The sequence below is a fragment of the Archocentrus centrarchus genome, chromosome 1 (assembly GCF_007364275.1).
Source record: "Archocentrus centrarchus isolate MPI-CPG fArcCen1 chromosome 1, fArcCen1, whole genome shotgun sequence".
NCBI lineage: Eukaryota > Metazoa > Chordata > Actinopteri > Cichliformes > Cichlidae > Archocentrus > Archocentrus centrarchus.
In genome coordinates this window covers 12,925,899-12,947,621 of record NC_044346.1, presented here as the reverse complement: position 1 = coordinate 12,947,621, position 21,723 = coordinate 12,925,899, and the positions used below count along the sequence as shown (strand labels likewise).

General features: G+C 42.0%; 2 protein-coding genes across 3 annotated transcripts in view; one reads left to right on the top strand and one right to left on the bottom strand.

Moving 5' to 3' along the window:
• Positions 1–1,605: 1,605 nt before the first annotated feature.
• LOC115786615 (piggyBac transposable element-derived protein 3-like) lies at positions 1,606–4,214 on the bottom strand. 2 transcript variants are annotated; one of them, XM_030738869.1, is made up of 4 exons: positions 4,010–4,214; positions 3,583–3,811; positions 3,285–3,383; positions 1,606–2,602 (listed from the first exon to the last, which is right to left on the bottom strand). In XM_030738869.1, exons 1-4 carry the CDS (start codon positions 4,050–4,052, stop codon positions 2,566–2,568), a joined length of 408 nt encoding a protein of 135 aa, XP_030594729.1. In that variant the 5' UTR covers positions 4,053–4,214; the 3' UTR covers positions 1,606–2,565. The 2 variants fall into 2 exon arrangements, with proteins under 2 accessions (XP_030594729.1, XP_030594721.1); XM_030738861.1 differs by having other exon boundaries at positions 1,606–3,383.
• A 4,806-nt stretch (positions 4,215–9,020) lies between these two features.
• The window catches only part of tll1 (tolloid-like 1), a 65,529-nt gene continuing 52,826 nt past the window's right edge, over positions 9,021–21,723 (top strand). The window contains exons 1-2 of the mRNA XM_030736076.1: positions 9,021–9,183; positions 10,626–11,105. Coding sequence (XP_030591936.1) covers positions 10,925–11,105 — 181 coding nt within the window. The 5' untranslated portion in view covers positions 9,021–9,183; positions 10,626–10,924. The remainder of the gene's footprint in view (positions 9,184–10,625; positions 11,106–21,723) is intronic.

Sequence of the window (21,723 nt, the reverse complement as noted above, 5' to 3'; positions counted from 1 at the left end):
AGACAAAAGCCGGTCTGTGTCATCTTTCCTCACGCACAACCAGGATTGCGAACCACAAACTGGCGCATGCACACCCACACAGTCATGCACGAACACACGAGAGGCAGCGGAGGAGAGATGAAGGAGCAGAATCTGAGCCATGAGAGGTGCAGAGAAGAGGAAATAAGAACAAGAGAGAGCGAACGGCACACACAGCTTGGCATTTATACAGAGGATTTCCTCTCCGCACCTCGTCTTCCCTCCGCTCGCTCTGTTTACATAAGGAGCGACTTCGCATAGTCTTGTACGTGAGTGCTGCATATGTATATGTGCAATTTCCAGTAACACGGAGCGAGCATACATGGAAGTCTTTATTTCTCTTACTGCTGAACTTAACAATAAAAATCTCAAGTCTCATATTTACGCATTTGTGGTTTGAGAGTTTCTTTTTGAGCAGTAAAAGTTATGAGGAAATTAATCTGCATGGACGTTTTTTTGAAGCTACTGAGCAATATCCAAACATTATTATCATCCTCTGCTGGGCTCTGCTGTGGTGTCAGCAGACTGTCTTCCTGTGGCATTTTAGCCTAAAGGTGATCGATGTCTCTGGCCACCTCTTTGCTCTCGCTCGCTCTCTGGGAATTTCATAAACCTCTTAGGACTCTATCACAGTCAGCAGGCCTAGGAGAACACATAATATTTTTCTTTTTTCTTACCTAAGGTATTCTTATTATTTTAGCTTTGTCTTCATTTTCCTCCTCTGCCTTCTCTCCCCTGACCTGTCCCTCTCTTTTATCAGCTGTCCAAGACTTATCTCTCACTAATTTACTTAGGTGAAAGTTACAAAGAGAAGATAAGACAGCATCTATTGTACAGTATTTGTATTGTAGTAGAGGTCATCATCTTCTGTGTAAGGCTCGGTGGAGTTTGTGAAGAAACCAAAGAATCCTGTTCATCTGTTCATGTTGTAAAAAATAAGGTAACTGTTTTTATTTGACAGTTACTGGGGCTAGTATAAGTCCGCCTGAAGTCAACGAAAGTGAAATTAATTGTAAAACATAAGTATTATTATAGGACTTGCAGTGTAGTCCCAAACTATTCCTTATCTGTACCTTAGCAGGAACGTGAAGCAACCGCTTTTCCCAGTTATTGTTTGATTGTTGCAAACCATCCCACTATATGTTGTTGCATGGGGAAAAAGTTCCAAAACTTTTGCACCTAACAAGTCCTGCGCTTGTTAGGTGCAATTCATACAACAAAATGATTGGTGTGGTTGTGCAACACATGCTTCTGTACAGTTTTGACATATAGTATGTTGTACCACTGTCATATAATTTAATGATTTTTAGCCCCCCCCCCCCCCCCCCCCCCCCCCCCAAAAAAAATCACATTAATTTCAGTGAGTGAAATGCTGAAACCTAGAGTGGAGAGACTAACTGACAGATTGGGAAAAGCAGAAAAACTAATCTTAAAATTTTCCTGCCAGTGAGTCCACAGTTTTAAGTCTACAGCTATTATTATCCTCCTGAGACCCAGGAAAAAAAAAATATTTTTATTTTTATTTTTTTCATATAAATCAAGCTTTGGAATGGTAAAAAACACATTGCAAAGATTATTTTGGTTTTAACTCATTTTCTTTAAATTTTGCAACATGTGTACTCCAGTGCACAACAGGACTTCATTCATCACGAGTGTGAAACATTGATAAAATTCAAGAGCTGACTATGAAAATTGATAGCTCCACTGAAATCATTGTGAGCAGAATACCAAAACATATTTAAAATATTTACATAAAAATATCAGAAAAGTAGGTCATGGATCAACTGAGAACTTAGTTTAACCAGCTGTAGGCCATTTAACTAGGAACGACTGATTATACTTCTATTTCACAAAAGTTCATTCATTTATGATATCTGAGGAAGCACTGTGATTTTTTGGAGACACAGAGGAACATTTGGCACTTCACACATCTCACATATGTTTTACTGTTGCACCCAGGCATGCTGCACCTGAAAGGCCTTGGACTGTTAACCATTTCAGGCAAGTGGACAGCACCATATTTTCTTACTGTCTCATCTGGATGGGGCTTCCTTTTTTTGATTTCCAGAGAGAACTCTTCATCACTTGAAACATTCAGGTCTTGTTGACATGTTTGTCCCTCGGTTATTAGTTCCTCTGCCAAGAGGAGTTTGAACTCCAGATACTGGGAGGTGTTCTTTGCAGCCCGTTGCAAGGCCTGGCTGTCTTGTCGGTACTGAAGCCATGAGTTGGTGATGGCCAAATCAATGAAGTGAAGCATGGTGCGAACAGTCCACTTCTTGGTCCGGCTGGACATTCTGTAGAAGCTGAGCATGCGATCACACATGTCAACTCCTCCCATGTTGATGTTATATTCTGCAACTACTGCAGGTCTCGGGACTTGGATTTGTCTCTGTTCTTTCTTTGACCATCTGGAACAGGTATCCTAGGGCTCAACTCCATGGGCAGTTGATGCCATGATAACAGGCTTGTTGTCCATCCACTTGGTGATTGCTATTTCTTCAGGTCTCCGTACAATCATTTCTGATGATCCTCTTGGTATTTTAATCAGGATGTTGTCAGCAGTGAAGTGGCACTCTTTTGGGATTCGATTCTTTTGAATTGTTCCTGTAGCAGACAAGCCCCTTTCTTGAAGTGCATCTAGAAGCTTGACGGTCGTAAAATATCGATCAAAGTAGACCAGTGATCCTCTGGGAAGTGTCTCAGTCAAACGCAGGACTGCATTTCCACTTATGCCCATCTGTTGAACTTGAGTGAAGGTGTTCTTTCCCATGTAAGTTTCAAAATCCAGTACCAAGCCACCTGGACTTGCAAGAACGAAAACCTTTAATCCTGTTGGATTTGGTTTCCCAGGCACAAACTGACGAACTGGACAACGGCCGGTGAATGGAACAATTTGTTCATCAATACAGACCTTTGTTGGCCTAGGTAGGCCAAGGCAACCTTGGAGGACTCGCTTTAGAACTGGTCTGATTTTCCACAAGGGATCCATTTTCTTTTCGTCTTCTGGTACAACTAGATCATTGACCACTTTCAGCAAAGACTTGATCTTGTAGAAACGATCACGTGTCATGGAATCTGCTATAACTGCGACTCTTGTTTTGGCAGCCCAGTACATTTTGATTCTTGGATATCCAAGGCATGCCATATACATGGAAATTCCTAAAAAGGTTTTGATCTCTTCTGGTGTTGTGTTTAAACTAGACCCTGAATCCTGTACCATACGCTGATTGGTGAAGAAGGACAGGTCCTGAATTAGTTTTTGGTCAATGTACTGTTGGAAGTACTGCTGTGGGCTCCAATCGCTACGGGTCATTAGGGTCCCATCATCTGCAAATCTGTGTTCTTCCAAAACAGGCATGAACCTAAGGGATAGAAAAATGATTTAACAAAACAAAATTTAGCAGAACTAACATATGAAATGTTTTCTCAGATATCTTGGATACGTCTCTTACAAAATTTTAACACTATATTAAGAATTATAATTTAAATCAGTTTATTGGAACACATTTCTGTACTTTACCCTTTATTTTTTGCTCAAAGTCAAAAATCCCAAATTCTTACATGTTGGTTTTGGACCAAATGGGACGACGGTACACTTCAGAAAGCCCTGTGTCTTTGTCCACTACATCTGGCCCTGCATCTTGTAGGTCATCCTCATCTGGTTCCTCATCTGAGTTCTCAACCTCTCCTGTCTGGCTCACTTGACTCTCATCTTCTGAAAGATCTATGTCTGAATCTCCCTCAATGATTCTGTTAAGAATTCTCTCTGCCTCTGTCAAAGAGCTGGCTACTACAAAAAGTGAAATAAACATAAGTACGAAGTCCTGACGTGCACTACAGTGAACATTAATAGATTAGTAATTTCTACTGTGAAACTAAATAAGATGAGTTCTGAAACATCACTCAAATTATTTATTAGATGCTCATTTTGAAAAATTAATCAAGATATGACATTAAAAAACATTTTAAATATGAAAATCATGCTTACCTTTATTTCTTCCATAAAACGAGCTTGCCGGGATGCCAGCCATTTTGAAAAGGCAGGAAAAGGAGAGTTGACAAGGACACACCCCCACACATGTGACATCATTTTAAAGCTACAGTGGTCCTCTTTAAGAAACATCAGGATGTAGAAGAGTGGAACGTGTAGTATGAGAGATATAAGCAAAAACTAAATGTGTACTACAGTGCACAAAAATGAATTACCGGGTCTCAGGAGGTTATACCACCAAATCATAGGAAAATCTATGTTTTCAAGCAAAACATTCCTCAAAGCCAATACATGTATACTTTTTGATATGTAGTCATTTGAGTGAGAGGAGTGCCATCTAACTGCTCCGTAGACTCCTATAATAATTTGATCAAGGATTTCTGGAAAAAACAAACAAAGCCAGAAACAGCCTTTTTATATTGCTCCTGTGACCACATTTTTTTAACACAAGGAACTCGAAAATGCAACACATCTGTAGAGTAACTTCTTGGGACACTCACAGGTTTTAAATCATGTCGATACAAATTACGGATTGGATTTTAAAAGCCATTTTGCGACAGGTGTGTCAAACCCAGTTCAGAGAAATTTTGACAGTTGGTTACAGTCAGACACACAAAAGGCCATGAAATGGCAATATCAGTGTGTCTGGTGGATGAAAATGACTTTTCAGTAGCAAGCCAAGTTCAAGAGTCACAACAATCTCACCACAATTTCTCCAGAAATTGCGTAGTCTGGTTTATATAACTGGATTTAGCTCATTAGCTAACTAGCAGTCACAGCTTTGTAAGGAAACAGACAGCTAGAGAAAGGTGACAAATGTTTCACCAGCTCTAAAGTCCAAAACCCCAGTGAAGGCCATCAGCATGACTGCACCTCCCTGTAACTTTACCCACCTTTTTGCATAGAGATAAACTCGTATAAAGAACATTTAACCACAGCTTTCACTGACTAAACTATAAAGTACATATACCTGTAAACAAACACGGGGATGCAATTACATTAAAAAGAAAGAAAAAGAAAAAAAATAGAGACCCATACAATACAGAATTAAGAGGCCTTCAACAATAAGAAGACACATAATGATAACAACAACAACCAGAGGACAGCAGGGGACAAACAATGTTACAGATATATAACTAGAAGGGCACACAGTAGAGCGCATCCCTCCGCACCCCAAATTTCCTATGTGCTGACACTACGCTGCAATAAATACCACCCAATGTTGTCATGCTCCATCATAAATTACTAGATCACAAAGATGAGAAATGTATTTTATTGGCTTTTAACAAGTGTAAAATATGATTTTATTTAAAAATTTGATCCACATGAGCAGATAATGACACATATAATCTGGACTGATTTTATTCCGTTTATGTACCCTGATAGCATCCTCTAAAAAACTAAATAAAATAAATGCTTATACCTGAGTACCAAATTTAATCACAATAGATAACAAAATTCACTGAGATATGAATTTACATATTTTTGGGGATTTTTTAAAAACATTTTAAAAGATTTTGGTGACCTTGTCCTTTGACATTTGACCTTGAAAATGAAATCATATGTTTTCGGGCCCTTAAGGAACATTTCCAAAAAGTTTCATTAATTTTGATTAAAAACTTTTTGGCGTTATATTGCTAACAGACACACAGACAGACGAACAAACAGACAGGGGTGAAACATAACCTCCCTCCATCTGTGGCCAGGTAATAACAAAAGAAACATACTGTAAGTGGGCAACAAATTAATACAAAAAAAAAAAAAATCCTTTATATTAACCGGTGATCCACAATGCTCCTGGTTGTTTCTGAATGTTTTGAGGTCCAAGTGAAGCACCCAGTCTTGTTTAAAGTCTGAGGTCTAAGTCCAAATCAAGTCAAATCCTCATCACCCTCAATTCTCAGCTTTACATTATTTGTATGCAGATGGTTAAAATTACACAACTCAGTTCACATTCCTTAAATAGTGAGTGCTTTTTTAAAAAAATGTAAAACCTGCCTGGTGTTCTGTTTATCTTTCCATTATTGTGGTTAAAACTTGACACTTAAATGCTTTTGCTTGCAAGTCCAGTCATGGTGTGATTTTGGGCTGTCTGAGATGAAAGACTGACCAATGTGAAATTATACTTTTGGTTCAGTCCTACATCGCTCTGTGAGAGAAGTTCAAATTAGCCATTTTAAAAATCTTTCAACCAAAAAGCACCAGATAAATTATGTCAGAAAATTGAATGAAATAATGTGCTGGTCTTGCATGATTGTCAAACAAAACAAAACAAACCCCAGTGGAATAAATGGAAGTATAATGAGGAAAATAAAGAGTTGTCTTGTGTCTTTTTATATGATGTATCCACCAGCTGTTATCAGCAGAGAGGTTCTCAGTAGGCTGTATCATGGTACAGTCTACAAAAGCCTACAGTAAGTCAAGCTTGATGTTACACACACTTGATTTTTACTTGAACAATGCTGAGTGTTGTGGCTTACAGTAAACCTGAATGCTGGCATCGAGGAACTCAAATACATACTTTTACTCTGAAAAGCAGCGTTTCGGGTCCCTCACAACTCTTTGCCACTCCCCACCAGCAAGGTGTGTCAGATTGGCTGTTGCACCTGTAACGAAACCAACAGCAATGTCACATTGCACCACAACATTTACACACTTGCTGCAGCAATGTGCAAAAAGGTGCACCACCGGAGGTCAGCAGAAATAAGATTCTCATGCTGTGCCTACAGCCCTAAATGAGATTTAAGATCTCATTCAGGGCTGTAGGCACTGATTTTTTTTTGTAAAATATATCTATTGTTTATGTTCTCGGCAACCTGGTAAATATACATCACATATTCCAGAGGGAAACATCTGTCTATTTAGCTAAACGCTCCACTGTACTTGTGTCTGCCTGCTGTAGCAAACAGCTGTTTTTACTTATTTAGGTAAAAACAGCTGCTTGCAGAGGCTGGACATCGATGAGAGCAGTGAGTTACGGATTGTAAAACCAAAAAGATTCAAGGGAAAAATAGTAAAATGCAAAGTTAGAGCTGCTGAGGGATACTGCAGCGATGACTCTGTTTGAGTTTCTTATCATGACAATACATTTATTTTACATTACAGCTTTCTTTTATTTTTGTAAGTCACGCCTTAGATCTCATTCAAGGCACAGCTTAGGTTGAAATCCCTGTTTTTAGCAGTATTTCATGAAAGTTATCAATATGTTGCAAAAGCTGCAGATCACTGACAGAAGTATTTGACATGAATACCATGAAAATGTGACTGTTAGCAGATAGATGAACAGCAGTGACGTAAATGCTGCTGCGGATGTGGCATGTTTCCATGGATTACAACAGAATTAAGTCAAGGTAACTAGGGAAGCTATTAGTGAGAAAGATAGTCCATACAGTCTTTTATAACTTCACTGGATTACTCAAAGGACTGATTTCAGACAATCTATATCAATGAAAATTGTAGCAAAGTTGGTGCAGTTCAAGGCTACTGCATCTAGAATTGAAAACAAAGCTAATAATAGTGCTCCATACCTGCAGACCCCAGCACTTGGAGGAGTCTCAAGGGGCTGCTGCTTGGTTTGAGGGTTTCTCCTTGTGTGTGTGTGTGTGTGTGTGTGTGGCTATGAGAGTTTGTGGCTTCAGGGAGGGGTGGTGGTCAGTGTGCTGGGTCAGAATGCTGGCGAGGTACTTTCACAGAGTTCACTGATCGATAAGTGCTTTAAATAGGGACACAAATACCTGAACACAGCATTAATTTCAATAGCTGGATCCTATTTAAGAAGGAAGCGTTTTTGCTGAATAGATTGGCTGGATTGTAACCACACAGAGGTACTGTAAGTGTCTGGAAAGGCCAAAATGCCACTAAATGCCTTCCCCGGTGTTAATTTGCAGCTGTTCAAGAGGGAAATCCAGACCACAAATAAGCTCTAAACACACACACACACACACACACACACACACACACACACACACACACACACACACACACACACACACACACACACACACACACACACACACACACACACACAGGGTTTTCCACACCATGCTCCAAAATTGTTTAATTTTAGATAACTTTAATACTACCCTTACGGTAAGTGTGAGTCCTGTGACACACACTCTCACAACAACATGCCCATCAGCTTCAGCCATATGTTGTGTTTTATGTAAATTAGCACGCATCAGCATAACGTAGATGTAGTAAGAATTTATTTGAGCTGCTGTTGAAAACAAACCTGCACTGGAGCCAAACACACTGATTAATGCAGTGGGTCTCTGTGGGGTCCTCCCTGGTGGGGCATAGAGCCATGGCAGGGGGAGCATGGATGACTAGAAACATGTAAAGTGAAACAAATAAAGAACTGTGTTGGAAAAAATACACAAGCAAGTGTTTCTTAATGCTGCTGTGGTGATCTTTATTTCACTAAAATCCCACTTAGATTCTTTTTATCAGTCGATGAACAATTGTGGAGTTTTGGCTTCCAAAGTTGAAACATGCTAGAGTGGTGTTAGGACCTTATTTCTTGTGTTAAACTTGCTTATGGTATTTACCTGTCATTATTTTTGCTGAGCTAAGCAGTGCTTCAGCACACCCTGCTGGTGATAGCAGTTTGCTTGCTTCCCCCAAAAGTTTGATTGTACCTGCCACTGCAGGTCTTGGCATTAACGTTCTCAGACTCATTTAATATGAGAGCCCTGATCATAGTATGAGGAATCAAACCCACAGATTCATCCGGCCAGTTTTGATTGTTGCTTCTTTTTTCTTTCCCCGAACTTTTCAGGTTGTCAAGCAGGTTATTTTGAGGAGGAAAAAAAATAGGAGTGTGTTGACCTACACTAAATTAACGCGCGCGCGCGTGTGTGTGTGTGTGTTGCCTCCGGGGGATTTGTGTCCAACCCGTGTATAGTGGACAGCTTGCGGCTGGATTGATGGCGTGACGTCAGCGCGCCGCTACCTCTCCCCGAGGGCAGGATTAGTCGGGAGCAGCAGAGACAGCGCTCCGGTTAATCTCCCGGTAATAAATGGGGGAGTCGGGCACGTTTGAAACTGCCGGTACCGAGTGACACCCCGAGGCCTCCTGAGACTCCCGAGAAAAGTCCCCACAGTCGGAGCATGATGGGTAGCTACGTGACGCCACAGGAAACCGACGCGACCAGGCCAGGTAAACGCATCAGGTAAGCTGTGGAGACGTAGGGTGAGCTTGTCTCAGGAGGATTTACAATGGCAAGGTGTTCAGAGGCTGCACTGTCTGTCAACAACTGCTGGGGTTTTATTTTAGTGCTGGTGTCTGCCGTGAGTGCATGTGCGTGTCTGTGGGCTGCGCTGGGGAGATTATGGGTGGTTCCTGACAACTTTGCAGCCCGGACAAAATTAGGGTAAAATACTCCAAGTTAAATTGACTGCAAAGGATTTTCCCTCCTCCTGCCTAAATGCTCTTAGCGGTCTCTTCATGAACTAACACGCTCAGGCTGCTGCGCCGGACCTGTGGATGTCAGGGATGCAGGGGAGGATCACGAGCCCACGTGAACTCGGTTCACTCATCTGTTGTTGACCGACCTACTGCTGCCAAGGGTATTTATGACAGATTAGAGAAGACATCATAGGTGAATGGCAGGCTGGAATATCTATCTATCTATCTATCTATCTATCTATCTATCTATCTATCTATCTATCTATCTATCTATCTATCTATCTATCTATCTATCTATCTATCTATCTATCTAGTTTGGTTTAGTGTTGTGCTTCATGTGATTATGCTTTGATTATGCTATTACAGCTTTTTCTTGTCTCTAAAGGCTATTGTGCAGGAGGCAACCGGGCCCTCCTATATCTCGATCTGTTGCTGAATATAATATGTTCAGAATGCCGAACCTTGGGTGTGCAATTTTTAATCAACTGTTTAAATCTAAAATGTTTAAAGCGGATTTCCTTCTTTCAGTCGGAAAATCAGAGGGGAGCTAGGATAAAGGTCGACTTATCATGCCATTACTGTAAAGGCTACATGCCTCTGGGCGTTTATGATTTGGCTCTCACCTACTTGGCACCTGCCTCTAAATAACCAGATAACAGCTACTGAGAGTCCCAGGCAAATTTGTGGCCGCCGTGTTACTTTTACCGCTACCGGTTCTTTACTGCAAGCTCATTTTTTTGCCGGTCAGTGTAAATAAAGGTCCAATTAAGCCTGTAATGATCAGTGCGCGGCTTCCCCCGCTGTCGCTGAGATCAGAAAGAAGCCTCTGAAGTTTTTGCGCTTGGAAAAAAAAAAGGCTGCCAATGGTCCAGTGAATAGAGACAAAAGAAGACAGAGAACGTTATGGTTCTGCACCACTTGGGTCGAACAGTGCATGTGTTGCGGTGTGTGTTTGTGTGTGTGTGAATGGGCGGTGCGCTGACTTGGGTTGAGAGAGAGACAGTACCACTGCCGGACACAAGAGAGAGAGAGGGGGGAGAGAGGGAGCGATTGCGCTACGAGAGAGACAAGAGTGTTGGTTTAAAATACACAAGGTGGATGTTTCTCGTGCGTGCAGCAGCAGCAGCAGACACATCACCGCGCGTCTTTACGCTCAGAGATCACCCAATCCTGATCCCCTAACCTCTTCTCTTTTTACTTGTCTAGCAGCAGCCTCACCTGCGAAGCCACAGCGGAGGACAGCGGAGCTTCTCAGCGGACCCTTTGCTGACTGAGAGACGGGACGGACAGATACCTCAGTGTACCTTTACCATGGAGGAGAGTCGGGCAGAGTAGACTAACTTAAAGAATCCCACAGTATCCACAACCAGACTGTCAGAAAGGACGCCGATCTTCATGATGGCCCGATAAATTCTTGTTGCCGTTCTTCAGAGATTGGATTGTCCATCTCTCAATAGCAGAGGAGACGAGCAGATAGGCCTTTATTTGTTTATTTCAGTCTTCAGATGGACCGTGTGCCATCGGCACTGGCCGGTAAGATGCGCTGGATCACACTGATGCTTGCCGGCTTGACTTTCTGGGGCAAAGTTACTATTTGTAACTGTTTCGACTACGACGAGCCAGACTATGAATATTATGAGGAAGAGAGAGCGGAGACCATTGACTACAAGGACCCCTGCAAAGCTGGTGAGTCATTTTACTTTTATTTTACTTTTATTTATTTATTTTTTTAAAGTAACATAAGAACTATATTTTTTTGCGCTCTGGTCACAGAGATCCTACCCTCTTCCAGCTGGTCCGAGGTGGCACGTGTATGTGTGTATGAGGGATGACAGCGCGCGTCTGCCTATAACCGCATAACCCATGTCAGTATTTGTGGCGATCTCGCAGATGCATGCCACGTGCAGTCCGGTGACGGTCCTGTTAAGTCCGTTTCCTCGTGAAGTTGCACTTTTCACTGCATGCACACACACGCACATTCTGCTTGCGCATCACCTGGAGTCCAAATATTGATGGCGCGCGTGGATCGCATGGATGTAGACCTTTGCGCGTGTGCGCGGATGTTAAGTCAACCATCAGCAGGGATGAAAAACATCTGGACTCAACTGTACCTACACAGGCGCAGATTCACGCTCTGTCCCTCACACACGCGCACACGTGATAAACATTTAGTTTGACAGCTGAGAACTGTTGTGGAGTAACACGGTGATATAGCTTAATACAATGTGATTTGTGTGTGTGTGTGTGGGGGGGGGGGGGGGGGGGGGGGTAATAATAAAGCGAGAACAATTGCAATGGGATCGAAAAGAAATGTTTCTTTTGTGTCAGTGAGTGGTTGTCAGTTTTTAAAGTTGGTTTTATTTATAAGAAGTGTAGTTTCTTTCTCACGGTTTAAATGTCTTTTATTAGGGTGTCTTTGCAGGTTCCACCCAAATAAACTCGTGTTTTGCAGCACAAAGCCTGGAGATTCATTTAACACAGTGTCTGTCGTAACCAGTCTCTCTGGTCCCAGTTCCTCTCGTCTTTTAACGCATGTACCATTTCCTTTATATGCAGTATTTGCTGGTGGCCATTTACACACTCCCATGTTCCTAAGGCTGGCTATGATTGGAAACGTTTAAGACTGGTAGTAGTGTAATTCCAAGTGGCATATACAGACAATTTAGGGGTTGCCAGGTTTGGACCATATATTAAATTGGGGTGAAACTGGTATTTTTTTCTGCATTGAGAATAATCCATCCATTTTCTTCCGCTTATCCAATGCAGGGTTAAGGTTGGTATGGAGCCTATCCCAGCTGTTCTAGGGCGAGACGCAGGGTACACCCTGGACAGGTCGCCAGTCTGTCGCAGGGCTGACACTAACACAGACAACCATTCACGCTCCAACGTATCCTCCCATCCGAACGACAGTATCAGTCGTTTGTGCCTAATACCCCAATACAGGGGTCGGCAACCCGCGGCTCCGGAGCCGCATGCGGTTCATTCAGGTTTAATCTGAGGCTCTGTGCGGCTTGCAGAAGTAAATTATAAGTATCCAATTGAAGCGCATTTTATTTTTGTCAGTTCGGTTTTTGTTGTAGTTTTAAATTGGAACATTATTGTGATCTTGAAATATTAAAATAAAATCATTTATCTATTTATGTATTTTCGCTTCTCAATATATGCGTCACTCGCGGTAGCGGATACCGGCTTCCGCTAGTATTTGCGGCTCTCACTGTTTTGTTTTCCGTGGAAACCGGGTTCAAATGGCTCTTTCCGGATTACAGGTTGCCGACCCCTGCCCTGATACGGCCCATATGAGCGTTTCCAAAATGAGCGCCCCTATAGGTGGCAGGAGACAATGCAATCTGTTGGTCTGACATGGCGTATAGACTACAGGACGCTTTTCAAGATGACATATCTCAGGAGGTAGAGCAGGTCACCTGCTAATCACAAGGTCGGTGATTCAATCCCTGGCTGTTCCAGTCTGCATGCCAACATATCCCTGGACAAGATACTGAAGTGCTTGTGAATGAAGCGTGTTGTATAAAGTGCTTTGAATGCTCAAATAGAGTAGAAAAGCGCTATATAAAAGCCAGTCCGTTTCACTTTTAAGCCTTTCTTGTGGCATCTAATGCCATATAGTCCCCATAGACTTTTCAGAAATCTGAGAAGATCCGTTTTCGTATTTCGGAATTTGACGAACACATTATTCACAGGTCCTTTCACATATGACCGCTAGAGGTCGCTTAATTTTAAGACGTAGGTGTTGGTCATAAAAATGTGCCAATGAGGTCGTTTCAACAGGCTCTCACGGTCACATTCACCTATGGCCAACTGAGAGTCTAATTAATCGAATGTGTCTGAGTACCCACAAAGATGCCATGGAGAGAACATGCAACATGTCACGCCCTTCTGCCGCTTTCGTCACGCGTTCTTGGTTCGAGACCAGCTAGTTTGCGGGGCCGGAGTTGAACCCGTTTTTCGGCCGAGCACCGAGTGCTTCCGCGGTGGAAAACCCGCCTAACGGTTCAAATTAAAGGAACCGGCACCCTGTTGGTGGGAAAGAGGCCATGAAGGACCTAGCCAGCTGGTGGATTTGAACCCAGGACCTTCTTGTTTTGAGGCAATAGTGCTAACCATCACATTACTGTGCTGCCCCATTGCAAATTGCTGTAGGCCAAGAGAGTAATTAGGGTTTTATCACTCACACTTATTATTAGCTTATGCAAACAATACATCATGAGGACTCTTATGCTTTTTTACTTTCATTTAATGAAAACAAGCTTGTGCTGTTGCTCAAGTTATTCATTTTTAATTGTGGAGAAAGCCATAAAATAATTAAATAGTTATGTCTATGAATATGTATGTAGTCCCCTATAGAGCTTCAGCTTTGTTGTGTTGGATGTCCACACTTAAGTCTGTGGTGGCCCTGGCCACCCTTGGCAAACACTTGGCTCCTCACCTGATGATGTATAAACCATTAATACAAAAAACAAAAACAAAAAAAACCCCCCAAACAAAACAAAACAAACATACAAACAAAAAAACAACTGCTAACTTTTAAATGTATCAGTATGCAATGATTTATAATAATATAATAACTATTCATTGTTATTTCAGATTCAGGAAATGCTTGATGACAGAATTAGTGAACAAGATGATCAAAGCCAGCTTTAGCAATTTTTCACCCTGTATTTTTATCCAAAGGTGCAAATTCAGTTCAGTTCAGTTTTATTTATATAGCACCAGTTCACAACCACAGTAGCCTCAAGGTGCTTTATGCTGCAGTATCAGAGAACAAACCCCAACAATGGGACACACATGTACCCTTCTTTTATGTATAGAACACATATTTTATGATCGCCATTATTTGTCCAGACCAGCTAAGCTAATATCTTTTTCCTGCATGTTAATCTGACACGAGCATCATTCTTAAAAACCAGATACAGGAGAGAAACGTGAACCTCCCCTGATCTCATCTCATCTCATCTCATCTCATCTCCTCTCCTCTCCTCTCCTCTCCTCTCCTCTCCTCTCCTCTCCTCTCCTCTCCTCTCCTCTCCTCTCCTCTCCTCTCCTCTCCTCTCCTCTCCTCTCCTCTCCTCTCCTCTCCTCTCCTCTCCTCTCCTTCTGATGTTGAGAGGTTGTAAATAAGCATCTTTTAAAATCTGGATCCTTTTTTGAGGTTACACCCTTCTGACTTTGTGCATATGTGTTTGTGTACATGTATGTCCATGTGTGTTTTTAGTGGTACTTTGCGCCCTTAATGTTGTCTGCGATGATATGCTGGACTGATAAGAACTCCACCCCAGAGCGCTAAGCGTCCACAAGCTGACCAGCACGCATTCCTCACATACCAAATACACAAACCTGACAACCCTGGATACTGGCTGGTGTGTGTGAGTGTGCCTGTGTGTGTGTGTTTGCTCATGTGCATGTTACACTGATCTCCGTGTGGGTGATTTTTATGTTGACGCTGCAATCCCATGTCTCTGTGGCTTTTAGCTATGCAAAGAACTTACTGTGCGTGTACGCATGTGTGTTTGGATGGGAGCCTGGCAGGTTACAGGGAGACAGTCAGTCTGTGCATGTTTGCGAGACCGAGCGTGTCTTTTAGGTTAAAATAACCGAGAGAGAAAACACAGCCAATGTTTTTATTTTCTGGAAATAACGATGAACATAAAGAGCGTTCTATACTGAGCCACTGAGATTTCTTGCAGCAGATGCACAAACACACGCAAATACACACACACTGATGATAATCGCCACATGTTTCCATCTTATAATCTTATATCTAGCATTATTTTTTTAGGCATTTTTGTTTTGTTGAGCATTTGGCAGCTGGCACATTTTCAGATCATTTGAACCTGTTCAGTTCATTTGGATCAAATATGATGTGGACAGAGGACTGTCTGGATTAACCAAACAGTTATTTCATTCTCCTTTTATCTTCTCTTCTGATTATCTGATTTTTAATTGACTGATGAAGTGACAGAAAATGTACTGTTTGACAAAACATTCTCTCCTTAGAGTCAGTGTAGTGCGGTGGTTTTTAAAACTCTGGGGCTAGCCCCACCGGTGAAGTGTAGAACCATTGTGGGTGGGGTGTGGACGACCAAGGTGAAAATATGCAATGAACTTGAATGATTTGTGGAGTGAAAATGAACAAATAAGAGTTTGCTGATGCAATCTTGTTGATCTTTAATTCTCTAAAATTCCTATATCTGATGATCCTAATCAGCAGATTCAGTTTGTCCATCCATTCTCACGTTTGTCGAGCTTAAACTTGAGACTCAAAGTCCTTGATCTTGGTACCAAAAGATGTATATATAACACGTTTGATAGCTAGTTATTTTAAGCAAAAATAAAAGCCAATGCACTATGTGAGCGATTTTAGAAACTTGTGACTGGCTTTTAATTTTTTTTTTCCACAAAAATGTGTCAGTTTATGCACACATGCACAAGTGTTGAGCTGATACATAGAAATATCTGTACTGTAAATACAAATGAGTGAACCATTGTCTTTTGTTTTATACCTGCATTTTCAACAGCTGATTTCTATAACTGTCCTCCTTAGCAGACCAAGAAATAATGCTGTGTAAGTCTTTTGGGTTTCTCATTTAATATCTATGTGCAAATGCCAAAAGACAAGCTTTCAGTATGCTAATACATACACAGATATGGACCCCCCCCCCCCCCCCCCCCCCCCCGAGGCTCCTACTGACACTTACAGTAGGTCTATGATTTTTCAGTGTCTGCTGATGTACAGCTGAATTTAAACCTAGTTGCATGCACATATCTGACTGTCTCCTGAGATTTTCTGGAGTAATCATTGTGCAATTAATGTACTGAATTGGCAGCTATGTGCAGCTTGTAAGAAGTGGAAGCACGACTCATTCCACGCCTGACCCCATGGCATCGGTCTGAGTGGTTGGTATTCCGCCTCCTGTTTTTGCTGGGAAAACACAAGGGGAATATTTGGCTGTCTGCTTATCTCCTCCGAGTCCCGCGCTGGTAGACAGGGGAACACACACTTCCATGCCTTTGTGAAGTGATTTCCCTACGCGAACCCACATGCACACACGCGCACACACACGATACTCACACACACGCTAAGCTCCCTCCATTCACCCGCGCTTATCTCTTCCTGGTTGTCTGCATCCTGCTACTCAGCTGGAGATGACACACATACGTGCACGCCCACACACAAACAGGCGCACACGTATGCGCCCCAATGCTCAGTCAAGAGTCATTCATGCTTCCTTCCAAATCACTGTTCTCATAAAATCCTCACACACACTGAGTGAAATCTAAACAAACCTCAGTATCTGAAGGCTGTGGGTCATTTCTTCAGGAGGGATCCAATACATAACTGCCTTTTCTCTTCTTTAAACACATTAGTTGAGCATCACAGGAGTGTGTGTTTCTCATGGACGCACGTCTCTGAGATCAGGTGTCACAGCACAGGATTTACAAGATTTAGGAATTTTGCAAATACAAATTTGTCAGAGTGGTGGCACAGTGGTGCAGTAGTTAATCATTGTTGCATCACGGCAAGAAGGTCCTGCTTTGAATACACTAGCTGGGGCATGTTTGTGTAAAATGTGCATATTTTTTTCTGTACCTGTGTGGGTTCTCTCTGGTGCTCCAACTTCTTCCCAAAGTCATACACGTTAGGTTGATTGGTGATTCTAAAATTTTGCCAGAGTTGCAATTGTGAATGATTGCCTATATTTTTTAGTTAGACTGGTGACCTGTCAAGGGTATACGCCACCTCTTGCCCTACGACAGCTAGAATAGCCTCAGGCTGCCCACAACCCTAAATTGGATAAACAGTTAGGAGAACGGATGGATGAAAGTAATGAATGGAGAGAAACTTTTTAGTCTCATCTTAAGCAGATTGTCAGGTAAAACCTGATAGCGCTTCAAGGTCCAGGGCTTTTCAATTCAACCTCTCAGTGGAGGGATCATCTCATGAGGCGTTTCACATTGGCCAAAGCTCATTCAGAAGGGATGGTACAATATATAATGTAAAATACTATACTATACTATACTATACTATACTATACTATACTATACTATACTATACTATACTATACTATACTATAACTGTAACTAGTCTACATGGCCAGTTTCTTATTTTCTGTGCACAGAAAATATATTGGCACCTGAGATTTAAAGAATCATTTAAAGTGTACAGCACAGAATGAGGAACAGAGAATTGTTTGATTTTGTCCATCACAGCCGGTAGTACAGTACCAGATGCACTGTGTGTTTGTTTGAAAGTCTGATGGCTAAGTTTGTTTCAGTCAGGACCATTATAATTAAAAGAAGGGCAGCAGAAAGAGCTACACGCAAAACAAGTTGTCAACAAACAGGACACTGATTAAGTCACACATACTGTAGCATGAAAAGGAGGAACTGTGGTGGAGGTTGCAAAGTGGCTTGCAGATGCACAGCAATTGTGGCAAGGCTGAAGTAACATGAATACCATGCCCCAGTGTTTGTTAATAAGAAATGTGGGAAGCTATCAGCTGAGCCATCAGCTGGTGTGGGGTAGCAGTGAGATCTGCTGACATGTGTTTGCTTCAGTTTTCACTTTATCTGTGCATGTTCATATTTAAATCTGACTAATTCTAGATATAGAGACAGGTGCTGTTACCAGTTTTTAGGGCAAAAATCTGATGTTGATATGCTGGCTGATATACATTATACATACATACTTTATGTTGCCAAAAATATTCACTCATCCATTCAAATTATTGAATTCATTTGTTGCAATCACTTTCATGGCCACAGGTGTATAAAACTAAGCACCCAGGCATGCAGACTGCTTCTACAAACATTTGTGTAAGAATGGGTCGCTCTCAGGAGCTCAGTGAATTCCAGCATGGTACCGTGATAGGATGCCACCTGTGCAACAAGCCTGTGAAATTTTCTCTCTACTAAATATTCCACACCCAACTCAAAGTGGAATTATAACAAAGTGAAATTGATTGGGAATGACAGCAACTCAGCCATGAAGTGGTAGGCCACGTAAAATCACAGAGCGGGGTCAGTGGATGCTGAGGTGTATAGGGCACAGAGGTCACCAACTTTCTGCAGAATCAGTCGCTACAGACCTCCAAGCTTCATGTGGCCTTCAGATTAGCTCAAGAACAGTGTGTAGAGAACTTTATGGAATGGGTTTCTATGGCTGAGCAGCTGCATCCAAGCCTTAGATCACCAAGCGCATCCATAAAGACATGGATGAGTGAGTTTGGTGTGGAAAAACTTGACTGGCCTGCACAGAGTCATGACCTCAACCTGATAGAACACCTATGGAATACATAAGAGCGTAGACTGTGAGTCAGGCCTTCTCGTCCAACATCAGTGTCTGACCTCACAAATGCGCTTCCAAGAGAATCATGAGAAATTCCCATAAACACACTCCTAAACCTGGAGGATCCCTTACCTGAAAAGCTGAAGCTGTTATAGCTGCAAAGGGTGGGCCAACATCATATTAAATCCTATGGCTGGTGCTCGGGTGGCTTACTGGTGAAGCCGGTGAACCCATACATATACCGCGTTGCAGGCGGCGCAGGTTTGAGTCCTGGCCTGTCGCCAATTTGCCCGCGTGTCTTCCTATGTATCTTTCCCCCATTTCCTGTCTCCCTCCACTGCCAATAAAAGCCACTGTGGCCAAAAATGGAAAAAAAAAAATCCTTTGGCTTAAGAATGAAATGACACTCAATTTCATATGCATGTCAAGGCAGACAAGTGAATACTATAGGCAATATGGTGCATATCCATGCAGTATGCTATACATGTATACATTTCCTCCCTTGAGATGCTCTGCTAGGCCTTTACTGCAGCCACCTTCAGTTGCTGCTTGTTTGTGTGTCTCTCTGCCATCTTTTCTGTAACTGAAAAGCACGCTCTGTTGGGTTGAGCTCAGGTGACTGACTTGGTCATTGATGAATATCTAATTTCTTTGCCTTCTTCGCTTTTCCAGTATGCTTTGGGTCATTATCCATTTGCACTGTGAAGTGCTATCTGATCAGTTTTTGCAGCACTTGTCTGAATCTGAGCAGAGAGTACAGCCCTGTGCACTTTACAGTTCATCTTGCTGCTTCTGTAAGCAGTCACACAATCAATAAAAAACATTATTGGCCCAGTTCCACTGACAACCATATATCCCCCTACCATAACACTGCCTCCAACATGTTTGACAGCTTTGGATCATGAGGTGTTTCTCTCCTTCTCCATGCTTTTGTTTTCCCATCATGCTGGTACAAGTTAATCTTGGTTTCATCTGTCTAAATATTTGTTCTTTCAGAACTGGGCACCCCTCCCAGTGGTTTGCACCCTGCTGTGAACCCTCTGAATTTCCATTCATGAAAATGTATTGTGATAATAGACTCTGACAGTGATACTCCTACCTCCTCGTGTTCTTGACTTTATTAGATGTTGTGAAGTGTTTTTTCTTAGCCGTGGAAATAATTCTGTTTTTCAGGCCTTTTGGCGTTGCTGAGTTGCCAGTGCATTCCTTTTTTTTTTTTTTTTTAAAGAATGTACCAGATTGTTGATTTGGCCACTCCCAAAGTTTTTGCTATCTCTCTGATAGGTTTATTTTGTTATTTCAGTCTAATGATGGATGGCCTCCTTTGCTTGCATCAACCTCTCACGGTTACAGTAAACAGCTACCAAATACAAGTTCAATACTTGGAGTCAACTGCAGATCTTTTATCTGCTTAATTTGTACAAAGGAAAAGGCCTCATTTTGTCATAAAAGAACTGCTTTTCAATCAACTGCCCAGTTACTTTTGAGCCACTAAAAATGGGGACTGTGTAGGAAAATGGCTGTAATTCCTGTTAATTTAATGCTATACTTTTTTAAAAAACCTTGAATTAAAGATGAAAGTCTGCACTTCAGTCACATCTTGATTGATTTAAAACCCACTGTAGTGGTTGTGGTACTTTTGAAATTCTTTTGGACTTAACTGTTTATTATTATTATTAGTTATATTTAGTTATTGTTTGGCTCCAGGGTGTTAGCTTTAGTATCTCTGTGGCTCTGGGAAGTATTGTTACAAAATACACAGTTCTTCTCCATACTGTAAATGATACAGCTGTATTTAATAACACAACTGCTTAGTACAAATTTAACCATCACTAAAATGTTCTGCAAATGTCCCAAGCATACTTCAAATGTGAATGCCCATGCATGTATATGTTCACAGTGTCCTGTGTATGAAGCCCACCATGTCGTGACAGCGAGCTACAGCTACTCTTCATCCCTTCCCCCATTCATCAGTAGGAAGGAAACTAGAGCAACGTGTGTATGTGTACGTTTGGCACTGCTGCTGCGTTGTATCTGTGTGTGTTTGCGAGGGAGCAAGTGGTCTCACTCATATTATATTAAACAGGATTTTCCCGAGCAGAGTGCTCCTGCCACTGAGCTTCCGAAGTCTTCCTCAGGATTCCCGCCTCAGCACAAACTCCGTGGCCGTGCCGAGGGCCGACTGTTTGTTCTGGAGCGTCATTGTTCCGGAGCAGCAGAAGCCATGAGTCAGCATTGCCGTCACATCTCCCACCTGCCACGCAGCCTTCAATTATTAAATGTCTGGGTGCTTTTATGTCACCCAGCTTTCCCTGATGGTATTTATTTATAGAAGCAAAAATCAGTCCCATTCACACATTAGTGCCTGAGGAAAAGTTTCTTTCTCCCAGCAGTCAAGCTCGTTGTCCAAGTATTGTAGAAGCAAAGCTCTGCTCCCAGCATCCCAGTACACTCTACCTGACACCTGCTTCAATATAGCTGCGCTAGCCTATTGTGTTACCTGTAGATACAGCCAGATCCATTTAAGACAAAGATTTTCTTATGTCACAAATTTCTTTTTTTAAATTAATTTATTAATTTTTTGTGTCATCAAATCCCCCGATAGATAATCAGCGTTGCTGGTGTCAGGTGTGGAGGGCAGTCTTTGGTCTTCTAGTGTCCTGCTGCTGTATGAATCCTTCTCCACAAAAACACAGACCTGTGTCTGCAGAGTGTGGTGCTTCTTCTCCTTTGCACAGGTGGAGTTGGTTTGGTCCAGAATAGACACTTTCACAAAATGATGTCACCATTTCCCTCCCAATATCGTGCTGTTTAGTGGAATTTGAGACACAGCCAATGGGTGAACAATGGCTGCAAGTTGATTTATTCAAACAGACTCTTTGATGTGAGCCAGTCAAGTCCACTTGAGTCTCATGTGAACACTGCTTCTTTGGAAAAAGCTACAACTCAAGGAAATCTGATCTCTTGTGTTCCACAAAAAAGCTCTGATAAAACACAGGT